General features: G+C 39.1%; 1 protein-coding gene across 1 annotated transcript in view; it reads right to left on the reverse strand.

The window, feature by feature from the left end:
- Positions 1 to 6,947: 6,947 nt before the first annotated feature.
- Trpc1 (transient receptor potential cation channel subfamily C member 1) overlaps positions 6,948 to 15,092 on the reverse strand; it is a 54,672-nt gene continuing 46,527 nt past the window's right edge. The window contains exons 11-14 of the mRNA XM_013353570.2: positions 12,747 to 12,922; positions 11,074 to 11,275; positions 10,651 to 10,845; positions 6,948 to 8,839 (exon numbers count right to left, since the gene is read on the reverse strand). Coding sequence (XP_013209024.1) covers positions 8,612 to 8,839; positions 10,651 to 10,845; positions 11,074 to 11,275; positions 12,747 to 12,922 — 801 coding nt within the window. The 3' untranslated portion in view covers positions 6,948 to 8,611. The remainder of the gene's footprint in view (positions 8,840 to 10,650; positions 10,846 to 11,073; positions 11,276 to 12,746; positions 12,923 to 15,092) is intronic.

Below are 15,092 nucleotides of genomic sequence, written 5' to 3' on the forward strand. Positions count from 1 at the left end.
GTAGGGGCTGGAGAGATGGCCCAGGGGCTAAAAGCACTGGCTGTTCTAGAGGACCAGGTTCAATCCCCAGCCATCTGTAACTCTAGATTCCAAGGAATCTGACACCCTCTTCTGGTCTTTTGGGGCACTGCATGCATATGGTGCATAGATGCGCATGCCGTAAATTACCCATACATGTAAAATAAAATAAAGATAAATAAAGTTTTTAGAAAAGAGAACCAGGTAAAACCAATTTTATAAATAAAAGGGGACCTTTTCTCAGGTATTATAGATTTAGTAGTATTAAGAGTTCTGGGTACAGTGGTGCTCACCTGTAATGTCAGCACCCATGAAGGCTGAAGCAAGTAGCATCACTTCAGCCAAGAAAGACAGGCCAAAAGTAAAACTGACACACTTACTTCCTCACTTCCTCTCTTTCTCTCTCTCTCTCTCTCTCTCTCTCTCTCTCTCTCTCTCTCTCTCTCTCTCTCTCCTCTCTCCCAGCAAAGTGATAATACTTAGATGGCATTATGAGCTCTTTATGCCTACAGGTTGGAAAATGTGTATGAAATGAGGAGAAATGTAATTCCTGGGATGCGGGGAGGGGTGCCTAGCAACACAGACTTAAGTAGAAAAAGAAGGGGGCTGGAGAGATGGCTCAGAGGTTAAGAGCATTGCCTGCTCTTCCAAAGGTCCTGAGTTCAATTCCCAGCAACCACATGGTGGCTCACAACCATCTGTAATGGGGTCTGGTGCCCTCTTCTGGCCTGCAGGCATACACACAGACAGAATATTGTATACATAATAAATAAATAAATATTTTTTAAAAAAGTAGAAAAAGACATCCGATAAGTATTTTAAGATCGATTGTCCTTCAAAGAAACTCCAAACTCAATTAGCTTTGTTTGTAAAGTTTATCAGGCACCTAAGGGACAAGAACTGTGCACCTAACACAAGCTATCCCAGAGTGTATGCAAGGAAAGGACACAGGGCATTTTCTGCGAGGTTAATAACCTTAATTCTAAAAGTTTAGCAGACAGTAGGCGCCAGGGAAATATCCAGTCTCATTTCATTTAGGAACATAGTTGCAAAAGCTCTAAACAAAACCTTACCAAACAAAATCCATCAAACAAACAAATAGATGGAGATCAAGTAGGGCGTAGTCTAGGAATGCGTTCAACAGGTGAAAAGTCAGTGGATATACTCCAATGTACTAAGAGTTTGGTGCAACTGAACACTCAGAATCCTAAGAGCTCTACAGGTCTCTTTTGGTACCATTCTTCTCAGATGAGATATATACACCAAGATCATTTTATATATAATAGATAGTTTACCTATATTGTATATAATATATATGATTCTACATAATACCTATAAAATCCTAAAATAGAAGTTTCCATAGCTGTCCTTTGCTATCTTTCTTTGGTTTTCCTAGATGATGTGTCAGGTACAAGGAGACAGCAGTCACACCAGGTGGGTGTCAAAAATAAGTCAAAAGATTTATCTTCGGAAAGTTTCATCCCACAGTGCAAGGGGCACAGCTCCCAGATGGTTCACAGATGCCAGGCCCTTAGATGCTTGGGTAAGCCCAGGGCTCTGGTTCTTCACTAGATATTCCCAGTTTGCTATGGGCCCTCCTAGTCCAGATGTAGTTTGCCAATCAGAGCTTAGGCTTTTAACCATAAGCAAATTTGCCAACAGAGTTGACATGCCACATTATCAAATTGCTAGGTAACAAATTAGATGAAAATGGGAATGCAGTGCCACTGCTCGAGGGGTTGCCTAGCAACTGGGGATGTAGTGCCACTGGTCAAGAGGGTGACTGGCACAAAGCCTTGGCGTGGGTCTCTAACATAAACCAAGCGTGCGGTGCGCAGCTGCAATCCCAGCTCCTGTTAATAATCCAGAAAAGGATCAATATGATTCCACAATTTTTTTTCATGTCAGAAATAAACCTTGAGTAACCTGTGAATAGAAGAAAATGTCATCAATGTCACAGGGAACCCTTTGGCAAACTTCATGGCTAACTACTAAAAGCATTTAAAATTAACGATCAAATGATTATTTTATACACTTTTGTATAAAATGACCATTTCTATTAGAAATTGTACTGGAGGATCTAGACAGTGTAGGGAGGGAAGAAATGGAAGGGATGAGGCAACAACTGGAAAGGAAGGAATAAAGTCAGTGTAACACAAAGATGATATGTTGTCCAAACAAAAAAACTCTGCTGAAGAAACTTGCGGGTAAATAAGGAGTTGTTTTATCATTAAAGGGAGAGCTGACGAGATGGCTCGGCAGGAAAGGACCCCACCAAATGAGCCACAGAGTCTGATTTCTAAAATTCACATAATGGAAAGAGAGAACTGACTCCTGCAAATTGTCCCCTGGCCTCTACATGCATCCTGCAGTATGCATGCCATCATACACAAACACACATGTGTACATGTGTCTAAATGATTAAAAATGCAATTTAAAATAAGAGTTTTACAGGTTTGTCTTAGATATAAAAATAGGCTCTAATTTCAGGACAAAATACTGAGTATATTGTACTTTATCATTAAAAGTTTTGAATTAAGTACCATTCACACTTAAATCCTCTTGCTCTGTTTTAACATCGGGTCTGACTATGTGGCCCAGGCTGGCCTGCAACTTGCTATGTAGCTTAGGTTGGACTTAAACTCCAGATCTTTGACTTCAGCCTCCTCAGTGCTGAGACTGCATGCACATGTCACCATGCCTAGTCGGTGGAACATATGACTGCGTCCACATGGATGTATTCACAGGTATACAGAGCTGTAGTCAGACTGTTGTATTCAGAGAAGTTCTGGAACAGACATAGAAATTGATCTCTTGTATGTCTTTTGCCTGAGATCCAGTGCAGAAATATTTACAGAGACATTTTAATGCTATAACTAAAATTCTTGATCTTTTTCCTCTGTCGTTTGTTTTTCCTTTCAAAAGCAAAGTAACTTTAAAAGGCTAACATTTGATTAAATATAAACTAGAAATAATGTCTTTTGCTTGAAGGATGTCTATAGTATCCCTGATAGTGAGACTGGATTAGATTTCGGAGACAGAGATTTTAGGATCATTTACAAGATAAGACTTTATATATCTGACTCATCTAAAAAAATAATGTCAGTGGTTACATAATGCAAGGAAGAGCCTCCTAGATGAGAAGGGAAATTTCTTGGATCCCCATGCACAGTGTGTGGCCAGAAGAACTGCAGTGTGCAGAATGAGAAAAGCAAGGATAATCCTTTCTGAGATCCTTTATGGTCTTGAAATGTGTCCTATTATTTACATCCACATCAAACAGGAAATTCTCATCACACCTCCCTCCCAACTTCATGTCCTCCTTTTATACTTTGTGTGTATTTTTAGCCCAGTGAGTCTGTTTGGTGCTGCTTATATGCACAGTCATGGGGCCACCCACTGGTGTAGGGGAGCTTCAAGCTCCAGCTGCCATCAGTCCAATAGTTCCTCAGGTAGGGTGGGACCCCCATGAGCCATTCCCACTCCATGCTGTCTTGATCTTATGCAGGTCCTCATGTAGGCTCCCACAGCTGCTTTGAGTTCACTTATCAGTGAGCAGCCATGTCATGTCCAGAGGACAGCATTTTCAGAACATTTCCCCATCCTTAGGATCTTACATTCTTTCTGCCCTTCTTTCCACAATATTCTCTGAGTATGTGGGGGCTGGGAACTGATAATGTCGCATTTATGGATGAGCATGCAGTTGCTTACACTCAGCACTTTAAACAGTACTGCATCTCTGCATTAATCACTGCCCATTGCAGCTGGTGACCAAGGTTCCTCCCGTAGTCTTGCCATTGTTAGATCTTGCCTGGCAGATCGTCATTGTAGCTTGCAGAGCCCAGCACAAGAAAGAAACGTTGATGAAGCAGGGTCTCTCTTCTCTAACCAGTCTGGGTGAGCTTCTGGGGGAAGTCCCCCGTCTCTCCCATTTTACCATAAGAATGCTGGGATTACAGACACATACCACTGTGGCTGGGTCCAGCTTTTATGTGGATTCTGGAATCTGACTCGAGTCAACAGCCCACAAGTACTTTTGCCTGCTGAGCCATTTCATGGGCCCCTTAAATAACACTCCTGATGGAGGAAGGCAGAGAATGAATTGTTTGCTAATTGCAGGATAAAGAGAATGGAGCTTGTCCATAATTTTGATTGCCTAGGACACTTTTTATAAAAGTATGTTTACATCCTTATAAATAAGCCTGCTGTTTTACTTCCTGTGTTCCTATAATTTAATATGCATTGGAAACTATGTCTCCTGAAAATTTTAAAGTATACAAAGACAACAGAAGCTCCATTAGAGATGAAACAAAAACATTTCCAGATTTACCTTTTTATCAGACTAACAATGATTAGCAATTGGTTATAGGTGTCTTCTAATGATCAATAATTACAACCTCTACTTTTAGGAATAATAGTAATCTGAGAGAAATTTGAACTAATTACTAATTATGATCAAGATACAGATCTTCATGGGAGCAGCAATGTTGCAGACACTGGGTTTGTTGACTGGTGACATTCCCTCAGAGGAGGAACTGGAGAGGGTCACTCTCATCTGAGGGTCCAGCCACTCCTAATCAGATTTCTGCAATTCTGCCCTAACAGCACTTGGCCTCAGGGTCTCTGGGAAGGGCTAGAGTACACAGGCTGGGAAGATTAGGGAAAAGGGCTCCATCTATGCAATCACAGGGAAGTCATCATCCATGTTTAGTGTAGAGTTTCCAGCTTTGAGGTCATTCATGTTCCTGCCTGTAACCCCATCCATTGTTGTCAGTAAGCCTAATAAACTCAGTTTTCCCAGGGTGAACCTGAAGGAGCCAAATGGGTCTGTCATTGGAACTGTAGGACAGGAGGCCCTGCTTAGCACTCCCCACGGGGACACAATTCCCCAAATACATGGACAATAGATCTTTGTGTTTATCAAAATGCAATCCCACTGGCTTCTAGTGCTAGAAGTCACTAAATACCGCTAAGAAGACCTGAGTAAACACAGACGTGGGGACTGAAAGACTGCTAAATGCAAACTCTTTCCAAGTTAGTCTAGATTTAATGTAATTCCAATCAGAATGTCACCTTGGTTTTTGTTTAGAAACTGACCGTTCCAGTTTGTGTGAAGAGGCAGAGCACCTAACAGTAAAATTCGTTTTGACCAGTACTGCGCATGTGGCGATTATCTCTGTGCTCCTCGCCGCCATGCCACTGGATCCAAATAGCAAGTCTTTCCTGCTCTACAGCAGATTAGTTCTCCTGAAGAAGCCAATTGTAAGATTTTGTTGTTTTCTTAACTCTTTTCATCCACTACAGCATTATTTATTTTTCATCAGGTTGACACAAGGATAATCCTAACACACTAAAATTGGCACTGCAAAGCAGGGGTCTCACCATGTTGTTGTGGCTAGTCTGCTGCACGCTCTGTTGTCAAGGCTGGCTTAGAACCCTAAAATCCTCCTGCCTCATCATCCTGAATGTTAGGACTATAGGTCTGTACCACCAGGTAAAGCTTAGAATTCACCATTTAAATAAAAGTGTTCTTTTCTGAGTTGTGCCGTTGATTTTCTTTCGCAGCTCCTGTGAGCCACTGATTTGATGTCAGTTTCTAACGTTTTCTCTTGTCTGATGCTACATGGTGGAGTGTGCAGTCTTTTCAACTAGCTCTTTTCACTTCTTAAGATTCAGCCATGTATTCCAAGTATCCCGAGTCTATTTGTGGTGGCTTTATGTGTTAACTTGCCTAGGACTAATTTCCTTTTCCAGAATTCCCCTAGGAGTGACACAGCAGTTCTTTTGTTCTTTCTGCCAGGACTTTTCTAATTCACCTCCATGATGTAAGGCAGCAGCACCTTTCTTTGCTTCAGCATCTATGATTCCTGAAGATATGTTATCAACACACTTCCAAAGGCAAGTGACAAAAGGCCAGGGCACTGCCACAGGACATGACAGCATGCGGCTGCAGGCATCTTCATGGGTGCCAGAGTGTCTTTGCTCTCTTTGTGTCTGCCTTTCCTTCTGAGCTGCTACCTCAGGGTCTTCAACACAGGACACAAAGACAACAGAACCTGGCCAGCAATTTAACGAGTGCAATGTCAGACCCAGATAGGCAAATATGTGTGTGTGCGCACACGACCAACATGCTTGTAACTCTGCCTGAACGTGGACACATTCTTTTAATCCTAGATTTATACTATGTAAACATACAATTTAGTTACCCATTCACTAGTTGAGAGGCTTTTAGAGACAATGAAGAAAGTTCTCTTGAATGATCACATGCAGATCTTTGTGATGTGGATATATTAATTTAAAATATGCTATACTAGGAAAGGGATAAGAAGCTAACAGTTAAGTGTAATAGCTATGGAAGTGGGAAGTGTTGCTAAGTGTCTGATATTGGTATTTTGCATTTTAGACCTTTGTGGCCATAAGTTTAAAAAGTACTAAACTTTATAGATGTATATGAATTATATCTCAATTAAAATTTTTCTTATGTGTATGTATGAGTGTGGATGCTGTGTGACACAGACGCGTGTGGATGTAAGGAGACAACTTGTGGGAGCCTCTCCTCTACGTGGGTGGCGGGGGTTGAACTCGGGTCATCAGATAAGCATCTTTCCCCACTGAGCTGTCTTGCTATCCCTGTATCTCAAACTTAAAAAGCAGATGAGAGGTTAGAGAGATGGCTCATTGGTTAAGAGCACTGGCCATTCTTCCAAAGGACCTAAGTTCAGTTCCCAGCAGCCACATGGCAATTCACAAATGTCTGTTACTCTAGTTACAAGGGATCCAACACCTTCTTCTGGTTTCTGTAAATACTAAGCACATGCATGGTAAACAAATATACACACACAGGCAAAATATTCACATATTTAAAATAAAGTAACTAAAAAATAAAAAGCAAGCAATAATAAGTAAAATGCTAATGCTCTATCAATTTATAATCTAATGTCAAATTTTATTCACCTTTTTTCTTACAATATGCTGTCATTCAAAATATACCTCATCAGTAATTCATGCACACAGTAGGCACTCTATAAATTTTTTTAATAATTAGGTATTTTTTAGAATGACTAAAAATCCTGATATAAAATCCCAATAGGGAAGTGCATAATTCCATTGTAGACAAAATATATAATTTTACAATAAACATTTTTATAAGAATTTGCCCCAAAGAGGGAACACTTAAATTTGAACATTAAAAACATGTAAAGCAACATGAAACCGAACACTAGATTACTCAGACGCCCCCTGGGTAGGCCAAGGACTACATGCACCCTGTGCACCCTCAACACCAGCTGACACTCAGCTAAGAAAACAAAGGCGCATTCCTCACCGGCCATGCTGCAGGAGTGTCTGTGCAACAGCTGGGGAGACCCTTCAGCCACACCCTCATATGAACACCGAAAAGAGGTCAGATACACTTTTTATTTTCAAATTGAAAAAACAATACTTTACAGCTCAAACAGCAAGCATGAAGTCACTTTTCTAAAAGCTGTGTTAAATCTGTGGTCAACACTTCGGAAGAGAGCTCAAGAACCTTCATCTGAACTTGAAGCAGGTTTTTTCAAGGCCCAGATGCTCTCCAGTCCTGCCCATTGTGACCACACATTAAGACAAGCAGCTTATACTTTGTAACTTACTCAAGCCTGAAAAGTTTGAAGGAAAAGTTAAAACTAACCAAATGCCTAGAGAAGTAACTTTGCAAATGCATAAATATGAACAAATATTCTATGGCTAAAAGATGTCTACTCTTTTTCAAAAATCACAGAATTCTATAAATATTTAAATATATGAACTATCTCAATACAGAGAACTATGTATAAAATACTAAGCCAAGAAACAAAATTAAAAATATAAAATTATTGTAACCATGTAAAAGTAAAATACAACAAAACAATAAAAACAAAGTGAATTTAGATTGATTGAACTAAATAAATTAATTTTTTGTTTGTTTTTTGAGACAGGATTTTTCTGTATAGCCCCAGTTGTCCTGGAACTTACTCTGTAGACCAAGCTGGCCTTGAACTCCAAGATCTGCCTGCTTCTGCCTCCTGAGTGCTGGGATTAAAGGTGTGTGCCACCATGCCTGACTTAAATTCAGATATTCATTAGAGACTTTTCTTTGTTGCTTAAGATTATAGTGAAAGAAAAAATGTGGTATTTTAGACAAAACTATACTCTTAAACAATAAATACTGAACTCTGTGTGAACTCCTAAAGCAGGAGATTTTAAACATTGTGAACTCTACATTTCAAGTGTCTCTTAAGGTAGCTGCATTTGCTGATATTCATTTTATAAAAGGGAGTGGGCAATGTGTACACTGATAGCTGCCCCTCAAACATTACAAATTTTAAGCACTGACAAACTAAGAAAATCCAATAGCATGCTAACAAAACCATTTACTTATTGTGTTTTGCTTCTACAAAAAGCCATAGACAGGTTTTAAAAAACTAACTCTATATACATATTTTACATGACATATATTTATGCTATAAATATTTAAAGAATGGCTTTTGTGTAATTGTTTAGGTCCATATATATCTTATTAGTTTAGTTGTAAGGTATGCAAATACAGTCTTTCAGATTTGTTATTAGAAAATGATTAATTTCTTGGATAAAACATAGCATATTTAGAAGTCCGAAAGCCAAGCAAATCCCTTATTTCATTTCGGAATTTTGACAGATCTTGGCGCAGTTCATTGAGATTCTCCACAGTGGCCTGGTCTGTGCTCTGCATCTTCTGTCGCATAGATGTCAGGTAACGATGCACTAGGCAGCACATCACTTTCTGGTAGTTCTCATCTCTCTTTTGCTTCAAGTTTCTCCACTCCTTCAAAACAAGTAATCACAAGGTACAATGACTGCATAACAAAGTATGTGTAAGTACATTCATTTATATGTAAGAAAATATGTATACACATTCATATATACATATGTATTTGCAGAACTGAGGAGTGAGTTCAGGGCTACACACATGCTAGGCAAATGTCTACAATCAAGCCATTCTCCAGCCCCAGAGACAATATTTAAATGAGGTAAACTTTAAATATATTCACAGATACACATTTTCAATACATTTAGAGGACAGTTTACTTTGGTAAAAATCATAATCAGTACACGTTTAAAACAATATAGCCTATGTACTGGCCCCATTCACTCTCCTTTAGTCCAATTTCATTGAAAAGAATTTAGTCTCAGTAATGCTCAGTCTACAACAGAGACTCACAAACTACCACCTAAGTCAACAGTCTACAACAGATTCACAAACTACCACCTAAGTCAACAGTCTACAACAGATTCACAAACTACCACTTAAGTCAACAGCCCACTTCCTGTCTTTCTTTCCTTGTGAGTCAAGAATGGGTTTAAAGATGAATTCTGCAATCAATTTTATAATGGACAACTCAATTTTTAACTTGAATTAAGCAAAATTTTAGCCCTACCACAGAGAAATCTGTTTTCCCTAGTAACTTCTTACAGTGACTGCTACTTAGCTGTTATATTTTTATTTCATCTTTAAGTTTTTTGGAAAAAATTTCTCTTACACATAACTTCTTAGATGGTGTTTTTGTTTTGCTTGATTTACAAAGTGTAAAATATTTACTCTCTGGTCCTTTAGGAAACTTACCAATCCTTGGTTTACAAGCAGCATGTACTAGATAAGAAATACACCGAGTAACTTTCAAGACCTAAAAATGGTATGAACTAATAGTTATTCTTTAAATCTATAGTGAAATACTATGGGATAAGAGTTCATGTGTTAGGGAAATTTGAAAACTAAGAAAAGAACCAAACCAATCCAAAATTCCTTAGTTTTATTTCTTATTCTCAATTATTTATTGAATCTTTATATTAGATACAGCATCCATTAGGGATACAGTGGAAAATATGTGAGGATGACCCTTATCAAACTTTCATATTTGTGTTTTAGTTGTTTTTTTAACAAAATATCAATTGTTTGATTTTACCAAAGAAAGAAGACTCAGGAGCCAGATGCTGAGGTGGAAAACCTGCTAGCTCAGAGAGGCAGAGAAAGTACTCAAACAACCTTCCTTCCTTCTCAGCTGACAGCCCAGAGGCTTCCCACCCTCTCCTCCTCTGTCTCAAACAAGATTTCTCTAACTGGATGTTCCTCCCTTCTACTTCCTGTGCGTCTCCCTATCTATCCTCCTGACTCCCTCTTACTCTCTATAGTCTTTTCTTAATAATCCTATGTTCACTTTCTGCCAACTGGCTACTTGCTCAGCCTCCTGATCTATAGTTAAATATTAAATCCTGTTTACAATATTTAAACAGAATGCTCTTGGATTAAAGGTTTGTGCCAGGTCTGAGCCATACCACAGTTAGAAACAGGTTTTTCCAGTAAATAAGGCAATCTCTCGGGGTCACAGTGTGATGAAGTATCCTATAACAAACACCTGAACTGGGCATGGTGGCACATACCCATCATCCCAGCCTATGGTGGGCAGACAGGAGGATTGCTGCAAATCTGAAGCCAGCCTGGTTTACATAGCAAGTTCCATGTCAGCCATGGCTATATAGTGAGTAAGACTACATCTCAAAAAAATAAAACAAAGAAAAAATAAATGTGATATTAGCAATTGTAAAACTGTGGTGCAATTCAAGCTTCTAATTTCTCACCTTTAAACTGTTTTGCCGCTTGACCTTGCCTTTCGATGTGTGAGAGCAAACCCACTTACTAAGGCTACTGATCATATAGCAGATAGTCTTTGGTGAAGGAATAATGTTGAAAGGTGGGGGCAGTGTACATTTGTCATCAAAGTAGCTAAGCCATAGCTTTGCTCGAGCAAACTTCCATTCTTTATCCTCATGATTCTATGAGGAAGGAAAAAGCAGGATAAAAAAAGAACACAAACACAAATATGAGCGCATATGGACAGGTTGGAGAAAATATTGATTAAAACTGTCTAAATGTCACCACACCTTACAGATTAAAAATTGGCCAAAGACGTGCAATTTTAAAATCTATATTTAATTCCGTAATTCTATAATCTTCAGTGATTTCATTTCATGCATTTCATGTGATTTGGAGAGAGCACTTACTGCTATCAACTGAAAGCTCTTATGAAGCATGGCTACCAGCAGCTTCGTAAGCACGATCACAACCACGACATTGTAAGTTCCAACAATCACAGCTCCAACAAAAGACTGCAGTTCTTCTCCATAGCTAAACCTTGTGACAAAGATGGCCACATGTGCTAAGGAGAAAATGTACCAGAACAAAGCAAAGCAGGTGCCAATGAACCTGAAAGGGCAAATATAGTCTGTTTAAAAAGGAATTAATTAGCAAGAACAGATAATGCATTTATATCAAAATTATACATATGAACCATTAATAATTTTGCATAATGCATTATAAAATAATTTTGTTGTGTTATTTTTACTTCCACAGTACATATAGTCATTTTTAAATGTTATTTCTGTTTTATGTGTGTGTGCCTGAGTGCATATATGTGCATCACATGTATGCATGATGTCACAGAGGGCAGAAGAGGCACCAGATCCCCTGGAACTGAAGTTATAGTTGTGAACCATCAGGTAGAAACCCAGGTCCTCTGCAACAATAGTAAGTGCTCTTAACCACTGAGTCATCTTTCCAGCCCCTAAAGTCGTATTTTAAATGAGAAAACACACTCAAAAATATTATTCCTAAATTATTTATTTATTTATTTATTTATTTATTTATTTATTTATTTTTGCTGTCTTTCTAGTCTCAGCACAGCAGTTCATAGGTTATCTAGTTAGAGCCAGTCCTTTGCTTCAACCTTCAGATGACTGTATCACAATAGCCCCAAATCAGACAGCAAGGTCCTATATGATCATCCCTATTACCTGTTTATCCTGGTTAGCCCAGAAATTTTATTCTTCAAATGGGAAGACATACAAAGTACCTAAAGAATGTGGCAGACAATATGAACACAACAGATATGCAGCACATACTCATCCGTATTTTATTTAAGGCTGAGGAGACTAAGACTGGGGATGCAGCTCTCTGGTGGGTAGCACTTGCTAGCACATATAGAACCCTGGCTTGGATCCCCAGCACTGGAAAAGGAACCTGAGGGGAAGTATTCTGTTTACTTTATAGTGGCTGTACCATTCTTTATGATCAACTGAGGAACTGGCCCTTAAGGTCTAAGGATTCTGAATTCTAGTGACCTCTCATGAAGTGTTGGAAACATGAATGCTCTGGGCTGTAATAGCAACCAATAGCTTCTACAGGTATTTAACAGTTTGGGGGCAGAAATACTGAGCATTCTAATATATGGGATGAATAAAAGAAACTTCCCAAAGTGCTAAGAATATAAATTTGTCAGGAGTTCTGTTCAGACAAACTTCAGTAGAGAAGACACATGCAATGACTTGGATTTACTATTGAAGGTCCTATTGGTAAAGATGATGAAAAATGAGCATTTGTTAAAGCTTACAGATATTTAAAAAGGATTTTTTTAAAAGATCAGTTTAAGTAGCTGGGCTTTGGTGGCACACACCTTTAATCCCAGCACTCAGGAGGCAGAAGCAGGCAGATCTCTGAGAGTTCGAGTCTAGTCTGGTCTACAAAAGCTAGTTCCAAGACAGGCTCTAAAGCTACAGAGAAACCCTGTCTCAGAAGAAAGGGTGGAAAAAAGATCAATTTAAGCTCTATTCATGCAATGACTAACCCATACAGAACTCAGCAGCAGAAAGTCCATCTAGTAAGATCTGAAGCGACTCACGAGTGAAAGGTGTCGTTGCTTTGTTGTTCACAGAAGATGCCGACACAGTCCTTCTGCTCTTTGGGAGTGTACCCCTTGTCATAGAGTTGTGTCAGTCCAATCGTGAAGGAAAACAGAACAAGAAGGAACATCCCCAGAAATTTCCCAAAATCTTGTAACATCTGTCCCATTGAAATCTGTAGACATATCACAAGGTGTACATTAAAACTGTTGGGAAAACTATTTATTTAATATAAAATTACCCAGGATCAAAAGGAAGACTAACACACGAGCCACAAGTCATATCCATTATTTCACCTGGCTGAAATATTTCAGTATGTTAAGAACATCAAAACTCCAGCTGTAGGAAAACAAAATAAAGCAAAACCAACAAACCCAGCTTTATTCAAGGCAAATTTTATTTTCTTAAATATTCCTCCAGTGTCTGAAGATTAGGTAGTTTTAACAAATCTTGATTTTTTTTTAAAAAAAATGGAATATTTGTGGGATTTTTGGGTTTTTTTTTTTTTGTGTGTGTGTGTGTGTTTTGATTGTTTGGTTTTTGAGACAGGGTTTCTCTGGGAAGCACTGGCTGTCCTGGACCTTGTTCTGTAGACCAAACCGGCCTCAAAATATGTGAGAAAGAGAAGAAATATATTTTCCTTTTTAATGTACTAGAAGTAATTCTAGTAGGTCACTTAGGAAAACAAAGCCATTCATTCAGACTGTGAATATTCATAATATAATCATACCTAAGTGTAGTGATATTTTGTATGTGTTTTAACAAATAAAGCTAGCCTGAAGAATGCAAAGCTAAGCCACTTGCAGCCAGGCAGTGGTGACACACACCTTTAATCTCAGGACTCAGGGGACAGATGGATCTCTGTTAGTTTAAGGCCACCCTGAGCTACGCAAGATTGAATCTGTCTAAAAGAGAAACAGATCACACAAAAGTGATCCCAGCACTCGGAATCCCAGACTTTAATCCCAGCACTAGGGAGGTGGAGACAGGAGTGATATGGCTGGGGGGAGAGAGGAATATAAGGTGGTGGTGGGGGGGGGCAGCCTGAGGAGCAGTCAGTCTGACGACAGGATCAGACTACCTGTGGTCTGAGCACTGGTAGAGGTAAGAATTCTCAAGTGGGCTGGTCACTCTGCTTCATAATCCTTCAGCTTTCACCCCTGGTAGCTGACTCCGAGTTTTTATTATTAAGACCAATTAGAATTCATCCTACACCTAAGTCAGCAGGAAATGTGCTAAGGCAGTAATAAAGCAATTGCTTTTGACAACTTCAGGAAAAATGACCTTTGAAAAAATATCTGGCACTGTTCACTTATTTATAAATAGTGTTTTTTTTTAAGTAACTACTTACAGTGACATAATCTTAATTTTTAAAAAACTTAAGACAACTAATTAAAAAATAAGTGTAACCAACTTGAATAGTAAGGTGAGCTACTAGAGTGGGAGAACACCAGAAACTGGCGTGAGTTCTTATAATACAGAACTAAAATAGTACAGTGGATATCACAGTAGTAGGCCCTGTCTGGAACACTAAACATGCATATGTGGTAGGTAAACAGCTTGAGGACGGAAAGGTCATAAGCATTATGACATTTTGTAAATATGCTATTATCACAAAAATGAAAGTGGAAAGAAACAAAAAAGGGAATTAAACTATCAATACAGAAGTTTACAAAAGAGTTCATTTTAGTGCAGACTGAGGAAAAACACTCTTGCCTGTCAGAACAATAGAAATAAAGCTGGGTGTGGTGGAGCGCATCTGCTCTCTGGCACCAGAGGTTGAGGCAGTAGGATCACAGAGCCCAGGGACTGTAAAAATTTGTTTCTTGTACTTGTTTAATAAAATGCTGATTGGCCAGTAGCCAGGGAGGAAGTATAGGCAGGACAACCAGGCAGGAAGTAGAGGTGAGGCAATGAGAACAGGAGAATTCTGGGAAGAGAAAAGATTCAGTCTGTAGCCATCATCCATATGTAGAGGAAGCAAAATGAAATGCCTTGCTGAAAAAGGTACCAAGCCACGTGGCTAACACAAACCAGAATTATGGGCTAATATAAGTTATAAGAGTTAAGAAGCCTGAGCTAATATACCAACCAGTTTATGATTAATGCAGACCTCTGTGTGTGTTTTTTTGTGAATGAACAGCTGTGAGACGGGGTGGGACAGAAACCTCCGTCAACACCTAAGAGAGAGAAAAGTGGGCTGGGGACATGGGTCACCAATAATAGGCCTCCTACACAAGCATGAGGATCCCCAGTAACCATGCAAAAATGCCAAGTGTGGTCATTTGCAAGGAAGAAAAAGGAGATAGACAGATTCCAGAGCTCACTGGCCACACAAAACAGGC

Source organism: Microtus ochrogaster, unplaced genomic scaffold (assembly GCF_000317375.1).
Source record: "Microtus ochrogaster isolate Prairie Vole_2 unplaced genomic scaffold, MicOch1.0 UNK12, whole genome shotgun sequence".
In the NCBI taxonomy this organism is placed as follows: domain Eukaryota; kingdom Metazoa; phylum Chordata; class Mammalia; order Rodentia; family Cricetidae; genus Microtus; species Microtus ochrogaster.